This window comes from Coenobita brevimanus, chromosome 6, assembly GCF_032717465.1.
Source record: "Coenobita brevimanus isolate Jiangsu-jjx chromosome 6, ASM3271746v2, whole genome shotgun sequence".
Lineage (NCBI taxonomy): Eukaryota > Metazoa > Arthropoda > Malacostraca > Decapoda > Coenobitidae > Coenobita > Coenobita brevimanus.
The window spans coordinates 24,417,137-24,427,538 of NC_136959.1; the positions used below are offsets into that span (position 1 = coordinate 24,417,137).

Here is a 10,402-nt window from a genome sequence, read left to right on the forward strand (position 1 = left end):
AAAGATAGACAAGCTGGGAGTGAATCATAGGAGCCTAAAAACTTTCTTCTTCACCCCGAGGACGTCCATTATTCCCGCTGCCTCCAAACTATTTTACGTAAGGGAGGCTTCTGAAGCTGGAGGGATTAGATTTTATAAGCTCCTTCACTGCTAGACGTCCAGTGTTGCTCATCCCTTGTCCGTCTGATCGAGTAGACCCGTTAACCACTGGTCGAAGACAATAGGCTGACGATTACTCTAGCCAAATCCCTCACCATATTCATCACCAGCAACCATCATGAGCACAGGTACAATGCAAATGACCATGTAAAGTACCCATGCCACTCACACCCTCAACTAAGATTCTTGGATTGACATATGATATTAGACCCATGTTCAAGGACCACATGCAGGACATTACGAGGCAGTGCACCTCCAGGGTCAATGCACTTAGATCAGGTACAGGGAAAGACTTTGATCAATAATGGGAAAGCTGTCACTTCTCTGGAGACATATCAGGTCACTGATTTCCCTCATGGGTGCCCCATCCTATCTTGATGCGCCTACAATATCTTGGAGACCATACAGAACAACACTCTATGCATCATCACTGGCAATACCAAAAGGCAGCCCTATGGGGCCACTATTTCCCAGAGGAGGATGGGGGTGGTTCGGTCAGACCACTTGGGAGAACATTAACAACAACAACACTGCCACTGCTCACTTACATTGTGAGACTTAAATCCTCTCTGTCAGGGAATAATCTTCCCGTGAGAGATATCCTGTGCTAATACTCAACACCAAAGCCATACAACACATTTAGGCACATAAAACAATCACCACACAAGCATTACCACACACTCTAAATCACCATCCCACCTCAAGACATGAGAATACTAGCAATAAAGGGGTATCCACATACGCATTTCATGTACAGGGCTGTAAATACCTCGATCAAAACACTATAGTACAAGCTCCCCTCCTGACATCACCCATCAGAGGTGTCATTCAACACAGCTGATCGAGTTCACTTTGTTAGAACATCATCACGGTCCAGCAAATACCAGCTTAGATCTGGTTTGAGTAGAATCACGGTTGGCACGTGCTCCGCTGGTAGAACAGTCCCACACAACATAACAGACATGCATGTAACTAAGCTATACATACCACACTGAAATTCAGACACAACATCGGCTGCGTAAGGAACGAATGGGACAACCCCAAAGGCGCCGTCTCTTACCTGTGGTCGCTGGGTCTGCTGGACCAGACAGGAGGGGGTTGAACAACATCCCTCCCTACATTCCACCACATTCCCTTCGCTCTTCCTCGTGCTGTGATCCTCTTTATACCAACTCTCCATTCAGCCAACACCTCACTCTGAGCTGGGGTTGCATACTGATTGCCGTTTTCTCTGGCAATGTGAGGGGTAACTAGGGAATTGGATGGCTCGCTGAGACACTTGGTCTTGATCTTGATATTGATTCAGGGACGTGTGCAGGGCTGCTCATAGGCACCACAGTATTGGGGGTCATGCTTGGGATTACTGACTGTATATAGGCACACTCGTATAATAACTGGAAATTCTTATTTGAAAACTGTTTAGATGACTATTATCTTCATCAGATGATAATCCAAATCCACTACCTGACTGACAAAGAAAAAACGAGAGTGAGATGCTGTCAATACTTGCCTGATGTATAGTAAATGGCATTTTATGTTACGGCTGCCTGGAAAGGGAAGTATAAGTCTCTATGGTATTTTAATTAACGGCTGCCTTTGACGAGATATATATATATATATATATTGTTACATAGCCTATGATTTCATCATCCATTGTATAATTCTAACGTACAGTATGCTGCATGTTTGATCACGATTTGCCTCGTGGCTTCCATAGTGACCAGGCTTGCGTGTTCTACCTCACTCCCCCCTTCTCCCCCTTATAGTAGAGTAAGTCGTTCTTTCTGTTGTTCAGAGCAGGACTGTCAACTCTTCCTCCCTTGTGCCTTCATTTCCGCATCCTTCTTGCAAGTTGAATCAAGCTCTGCCGGCCCCTATATAATGAGCTGAGTCTCTGAATAATTGCCACTTAGATCTACTCCTCATTTTGTTCACATCTCTGTCCTCCCTTGTATAGTGTATTATTATTTTTGTGAGTGCTCAGGAAGTCTCCAGCCATCTAGCTGCTGTATAATTTGAGTATAAGTGATATTACCATTTTTCTTGTACTGTGTAGCCTGAGGCGTTAATTCGCAGACCTGGTAAGGTTTTTGTGATTCATGTAAAGTTTTTAATGTCAGCCAGAATTAATAATGTTTTGTATTTGTACTAATATATCTTGCTTTAACTGAGCATTATCCGGTTTTCTCATTTATCAGGGCTGACTTAGATAAATTTGCTCTTGCTAAATTCATGTTAATAGAGGGTATTGCAGTTAACCATATATGTAACCTGTTTTGCCATTACATTATCCTTATGAGTCCTGAATGTTTAGTTGTTAGTTTGAGCATTAAACTTTAACTTGTAATTTTACCTAACCCTTTTGTTTTGAACCTGGAACTTTGCGGAACAGTAGTGATTTTAGTATTCTCACTTGAAGTGTTCATTATCTCTCTCTGTTCCGTAACATAAATTTGGCGACCTTTTATCAGGATATTCAAGATATTATCATAAGGATATTGCTTGATATTTTGTGACTGATTTATTCATGATGTCTACTATTACTACTCTTGAAGAAGCCAAAGATTTTTTGTCAAATGTGCAAACAGTGTGTGATGCAGAAACCAGAACAAAGAATGAACTTAAGCTTGTTGCTCAACAATTGGGAATTGCTGTTCGCTCTCATCATTCTAAAGATCAAATTGTTGACATGATTAATAAAAGCTTGTTTGATGTAACTCCTCCAGATGAGCAAACGCAGATTGAAAAAGCTAAGTTACAGGTAGTCCTGCAGGAGGCTCGTGCTAAGGAGGCTGAGTCTCAGGCTCGTATTCAGGAGGCACAGGCACAAATTGAAATTGCTAGGATTCAGGCAGACCATGAGTATCGCATGAAACAAAGTGGAGCTGGATCATCTAGCTCTGATGATTTTGATGTGGCTAAAAATGTTAAACTTGTCCCTCCTTTTAATGAATCTGATTTAACAAAGTATTTTCAGTTGTTTGAGAGGGTAGCTACAGGTTTTAATGGGGTGCTTTGTGGGTGGAAGACAATTGACAATCGTCATGGTCGAGCCTGCCACAGACGTCGTAGGACACGCATGCTCATGAATCATATGCTGCATTTGTTTGTGTGCACTTGTGATAGGATTAATGTCATTCCTACTTACAAAACCACTTACACTCTCCAATGAATACAAACAACAAGAGCTTATTCATTTGTATGAGTCATACAAAAAGGTAAAAATATTCTAATCTGGCAAGTCTAGCAACTAGTCAGCTCATTCATCCCTTATAATTTAATGTTTTCTATGTTAATTCTTTAGAAATGAGTAGATTTGTATCTCTTAATATATGGTTTCAATGAGGAAAGTCATACTTTCCTCCTCTGAGACGATTTACTAACTTAAATTTATTAATGCCTAAATTCGCCTTCAGTCAACGATTTCGACCAACCGTCCCAAATCCAGGAACGGTCAACAGTCATTTTTTGCCTGCTCTGAGAGAGGTCGGAAGGCTGGACTGAAGTCGAGAGGACGCACGCTGAGACTCTGAGATGTCAGGATCGTACTGTTGTGTTCCCCTGTGCATTAATAGGGGTGGCCATCAATTTCCTCAGAACCCAGAACTGAAAAAACGGTGGATGATGGCTATCAAGCGCCAAAACTTCACTCCGTCCAAGTATTCGATGGTATGCAAGGACCACTTCACTGCAGAAGACTATATGCCTGGTGGTAAGTAGAGTTTAAAGTAGCCAAAGTTTGCTTGCTTGAGGCTTATCCATAAGTACTTGCATTACGCCCTATCTATCCATTAAGTCCGTGTATAGCCTAAGTTAGTCCCTTGGTAGGAAGTTTTAGACCTAGCCTAGGACCAAGAGTCAAAATTAATACTTGGAGGAAAAAAAGTATTAGACATTTAAAAAATGCCAGTAAAAAAATGATAATAGCTGAAACTTAGTGCAGCCCAAAGTGATCACCTTGACTATTGGGCTAGGATGGTCTAAATCTGCAATAATACCAACTTTTTCCTCAGTTACCTAACCTTACCTAGGCTAGTCTTAACTGCTATGATTATTATTTTGTTAAACAACCTGATGGTCTGAATATGCAATAATACCAACTTTTTCCTCAATTATCTAACCTTACCTAGGCTACTCTTAACTGCTATGATTATTATTTTGTAAAACAACCTGATGGTCTGAATCTGCTATATACCAACATTTTTCCCCAAAATACCAAACATAGTCTTAACTGCTACGAATATTTGGAAAACAACCTTTTTGTTTGCTGTAGCACATGTATCACATTATATCTGTGGTTTATGCTCTGAATGAGAACATCTACCTAAGACACACATGATAAAATTTCCAGGTCGAAGGTCCGAGGGAAGGCTCAGAAGACTCAAGAAAACAGCTGTTCCATCCCAGTTCTCGTGGACTAAGAAACCGTCTGTTGCTGCAGTAGCCAGGAAGGAAAGGGCTCTTAAGCGAATGTGTGACAGTGCAAGAAGTGTTGATGCAGAGGAAGTAACCGGAGGTAAGTCAATCCGCAAAAGTTCAGTTGCAATCATATTCATGTACAATACCAGTAACACAGTGTCTCATGGAACTTATATAATTTGTGTTCACACACATATGTCAGTTTATATTGTAGTAAATTTTTATATTATCCCTTGTTGGTTTCATAAGTAATGAGAGTGTATGAGTGTGGAGTGGCATAAGGCAGAATGGATCAAAAGAATACTGTACAGTATGATGGTTTTTTCACTATGCAGCAGATGGAGGAAGCCTGAGTGCCTTGTAAGATTTGCAAGAATGAGGAGATGGAAGGCTTTGATATATATGCACAATGCTATTAGACTGCTTTGCTGTTCTTCTCCTACAGGAGCATCCAAGATGATGAAATCTGAGAAGCAAAAGTGTGGCAGTGCATGCAGTGATGAAATTCCTGATGTAGGTGCAGAGGAAGTCATCGAGAGTGAGCCAGCGCAGGTTTTCAGTGTACCGGTTTCAGATTCTACAGATGCCGTAGTACCTGACGCAGTTAAAGTCACTGTTCACACATACAAAAAGGTTTACAGAGTAGATGATTTCAAACACAATGCAGAAAGCCTTCATTTCCACACTGGTCTAGAAAATTATGAGAAATTCACTTTTGTACTATCTACACTAGGTCCTGCTGCTTATAGCTTGAAGTACTTTTATGGGCCCATAACTTCACTGCAGGTTCCTGAACAGTTTTTGCTGGTAATGATGAAACTTCGACAAAATAAGCCAAATTTTGAACTTGGAGAGCTATTTGGTGTCTCTGAAAGAGATGTTTATAACATTTTTGTTACCTGGGTCAGATTTATGTCATTACAGTGGGGGGAGATAAACCTATGGCCAAAGAAGGATATTGTTCAGTTTTATGCACCACATGATTTTGGTAATAAGTTCCCTGGAACAAGAGTTATTCTTGATGCAACTGAGATCCCTGTCAGGAAACCAGAGCTTCCTTTAGCACAACAGGCAACTTTCTCTAATTATAAGAACAGAAACACACTAAAAGCTGTTGTTGGATGTACACCAGGTGGTATGATTTCCTATGTATCACCAGCTTATGGTGGAGCTGCTAGTGATCGCAGCATCATAGAGAGGAGTAATATACCACAATTGTGTGATAAGGGTGACAGCATTATGGCTGACAAAGGTTTTGAAGTTCAAGATTTGTTTGCACCATATGATGTGATGGTTAATATTCCTACTATGTTCAAGAAGACAAACAGATTATCTGCCAATAGTGTCCTGAAAGACAGAAAGATTGCCAGTAAAAGAGTCCATGTTGAAAGAGTTATTGGTTTGGGCAAAACATTTAAGATACTTACAGATCCACTTAATAACGCAGAGGCACAATTAGGTTCAGATATTATATTTATTTGTTATATGTTATGCAATTTTCGAAAATGTATTGTTCCATCACATGCCTGAGAAATTTTCCACACTCCTATTTATCCATCTTTTGCCTCAGTGAGTGTAGGTGGTGGCGACCATCATCCACTCACTTGATGCAGAGCTGCCTACTTCTTCCTTAGCCTTTATCATTCTTTTGCTGTGTCTGCTCTCCTCTCTTCATATTTCTCCCATCTTTCCTGTCACTTCTTATTGCTCTTCTTTCCTTTACAGGTGGCTTTACATTGAGTGACAAGCCAAATGGTTTCCTGTAAGCCAAGAAACCATTTACTACGCTGGGTGGTAACCATATAACCAAACCATACGTGCTCCCTACGTGTCAACAAGTGGGTTGGTGGAGGATTAGTGCCCCTCCCCGTAAAACAACTAACTCAAAGTTAAATGGCCACCCCTTACGGGATTGTGGCATCTGGCAATAGATAGAGTATTCTTCCATTCTTTGAATGCCATACATCTTTCAATCTGACCCTACACAGCACAATCATATGATCTGGCAGTCCACCACTCAGCACTCAGACTGCTTTTATGTCACAAACACACTTCATCATGTTACTCTCTACAAGAACATAATTTATTAAGCTCCTTTCAAACCAACCCGGTCTTATGTACAGCATGAGGGTGTCCCACAGGGATGTGTGCTTAGTAGTACTCTTTTTATCATTGCAAGTATGTACAGTATCTGGTGCTTAGTGCTGTTCCTCTCCTTTCATTATCATGTTCACAATAATTTTTTTTTTTAAATAAAAAGTAGAACAGTACATGATATTTTATTCTCATATTGAGTATATTCCAAGTTCATGTATGCCCATTACGCTAACACACTACATGCTATAGTCTCTTCTGATTTGACAGCATGTCTTAAAAGAAAGTCATACTATACACTGGTATGAAGGTCATAAGACAGTGTAAGATTATTTAGAGATATTTATTTGGGTAAATATGCAGATAGATGAAATTACAAAATAAACAAATTGGATAATATAGTGTCATATACAGTATGTATATATTTCTCAATGGCTAATCAATCAAGAATAGAATATATTCTCTATAATAAGTATATATAGAAAAATATGTATATATATATAAAAATAGGTGCGTTTCATTTTCACTCACAAAGTACACACTGCTACCTACCCAGATGACTTAACACTCCCACACACACTTCATGACTGGTGTACTACCAAAAGACTCAGAATGGCCTCTTTTATGGTAGAACGCAGTAATAACTCACACCTCACTATCAACATCTCCCTTGTCCCACATGCACACAAAATCTTTGGTGAACTGAAAGCACAGTAACAGAAGACTTTGGTAATATCTTGCAGCATAGAGCAGTTAGTTAGAAGCTGATCTGTAAAAATATTTATCTAAGACAGCCTGTCTGAAATTATCTTGATGTCTTCAAATGTGAATATTACAAAATCTTTGGTGAAATTAAGGCACAGTAACAAAACTCACACCTCACTATCACTTCATGACTGGTGTACTACAAAAATACTCAGAATGGCCTCTTTTATGGTAGAACACAGTCATAACTCACACCTCACTATCAACATCCCCCTTGTCCCACATGCACACAAAATCTTTGGTGAACTGAAAGCACAGTAACAGAAGACTTTGGTAATATCTTGCAGCATAGAGCAGTTAGTTAGAAGCTGATCTGTAAAAATATTTATCTAAGTCTGTCTGAAATTATCTTGATGTCTTCAAATGTGAATATTACAAAATCTTTGGTGAAATTAAGGCACAGTAACAAAAGAATTTGGTGACATCTTGCAGTATACAGTAGAGCAGTTAGTTAGAAGCTGATCTGTATAAATATTTATCTAAGACAGCCTTTCTGAAATAATTACAATAGAATTCATTGAGCTTGACTAACATTTCATTTAGAAAATCCTCATCTATGCTATGTCTAATTATCTTGATGTCCTCAAACGTGAATATTACAAAATCACAATACTTCCTTTGTGTACACAGTAGCTGACCTTGAATCTGATAATAATAATTATGTGACCTGTCAACAGTTAGTTCTCCATTAGATGTCTCTCTCAGATACGGTATTGTATCAACACTTATCTCTTTATCCCTAGCTGAATAGGGACACTTGACCTCCAAGACACCATCATCATCCACCAACCCATCAGATGATGCAAGGAATGGAGAAGACTGGCAGACAAACAGACCACTGTCCTTTACCTCTTGTCCAGTTAGTTCTTTATAATTTTGAACAGCAACTCCTTCATACATTTTCCCATGTTCAGTTGCAGCACATTTTGCATCACTTTTGTTCATCAATCTTTTTGCCAAGTTTTTAAAATTTGTTAATGGCGTAGCCTTACATACTGTACCAAAGTTAGAACTTGTGATCCTGTATGACCTTTCAATGAACCACTGTTTATTGCCTTGCTGTCCCCTTGTATTTAATTCTATTTCCTTTACTTTTTCATTTGTAATACTGGCAATGTTCATGCTTCTCAAAAACTGTTCATCTGGAGTAAATTGAAGATAATCATGATCATGAAAAACAGCTTTTAAATTAGCTTGTGGAATCAACTGCTTAATTGGCATAATCTGTGGAAAATTTGTACACCTGTTAGAAAAATGTGACTGATACTCTTCACTATTAATAAACTGCACTTGTCGCGGGTCATAAGAAGCTAACTTTGGTATAGTCAGATTGCCACTGTTCTTCCTCAGTCTAAGATTTTGTGCTTTAACAGGTGAGCCAGTGTATTTCTTACCTCTATGAAATGACTGTATCCTTTCAGTGCAAGTGTCCCTGACAGAAATTTCTTTGGAGATATGAAAATTGACTAGAGCGAAGATCACTAATAATACATGCTTACAATGGGCTTCTGGACCCATCCCTGCCCCACACTCACACTGGCATTCCCGAACAACTCCATGACTATCCATGGATACATCTACTGTATATACAACGCGTTTCTTCATTTCTGCGGCTACTCTAGCTTTAACAAAGAAAAGACGTCCCGCAGCAGTGCTTCTGGCAGTGATGATGAACTTCTCTTTGTAGAGCTGCCTCACTTTAACATCATCATGTTTACTGAACCGTGAACAGTACTCCTCGTATCTACCGATTGTGACAGGTGGAAGCTGAAATAGAAGAAATTTTAGAGAAGCCTGCATTTCAAAGATTGGGAGAAAGGATAGCTTCCAGAACCAAAGAATGTAACAAACTGCATACAAAATATTATAACTTGGTAAAAGACAAGCACTTTGTGTCAAGTGACATCAGTTTCAGAAGGTAAGTAAGGTTGTAATATAGAATGTTAGTGAGTTATGCTGAAAAATGGGACGTATGGGTACGTTGCAACATTTTGCATTTGCCAGTCCCGGCAACGTACTGGTACGTCGTGCAATTGCAAGGTCCCTAATTGGCACAATTTTCAATTTTCGCGCGTGAGTTTTCGTAAGTATACACGGGACACCTTCCTCTATTCCTCTACAAGATGCCAAGTAGGGATTGGGGGTTGTCAGAGGTGCGAAATAGCTTGGGACGTGACGGGTTAAAAGTCAATTTTTGCAAACTTTAACTTAATTCCATTAACAAATAACATGTTGCCAGTGCCAAGCTTTGCTAATCATATCTGATCAAACTCTCAGGCAACAAGATTATATATATATTTTTTTTTGCAATGTTAAAAATAACAATCAGAACACTATACCTCAGTTTCACTGTTGATATCCTTGTACTCAGTTGCACTGGGAGTCCACATGGTGAAATCCGGACACACCTCTGATGGGCCATAATTCTGATTTCTGTCATAAAACTCCAACCTGAAATGAAAACCAAACCATCATAACTTCACTAATCTCAAAGCTACATGAAACAGTCTTATATAAAAAAGTCTTGATAATTGTATTCTATATGCTGAAGTACACTGAATATGAAATTATCTTTGTTAACGATTTAAATGTGCCAGACTACATGCACCTCTATTGGAGTTAAACAGCTGAAGCCAGAGTGATATTTGTTTTCCTCAACAAGTAAAATAGAGGCAAATAATTGGCCATAAGATAGTTTGTCTTGTAAAATAGTCACTAGTCACTGTACACCATTAAAAAGGTAAAAGTCAGATGACCTGTATCAGGGGTCGGCAATCTTTTAACCATACTGAAGTTCTACTGTGCCAACTTTTAAATAATGTTATTTTTACTACCTTGTGTGGCAGGCATGATTATTTATAACACTGCCGCATATTAAGGGTTTTAGTCAAACCTATGAATCCAACCTAACCCTATTACAGGTCAACTCATAACCAAGTGAACTCGTACCCTGCTCATATCGTAT

The 10,402-nt window shown here is 39.2% G+C and overlaps 1 protein-coding gene across 1 annotated transcript; it reads left to right on the forward strand.

Annotated features, from left to right (window-relative positions):
- Positions 1-317: 317 nt before the first annotated feature.
- LOC145400621 (uncharacterized) lies at positions 318-6,108 on the forward strand. Its single transcript, XM_080273070.1, has 5 exons — positions 318-438; positions 979-1,127; positions 3,757-3,871; positions 4,511-4,675; positions 5,024-6,108. Exons 1-5 carry the CDS (start codon positions 318-320, stop codon positions 6,106-6,108), a joined length of 1,635 nt encoding a protein of 544 aa, XP_080129196.1.
- Positions 6,109-10,402: the final 4,294 nt, after the last annotated feature.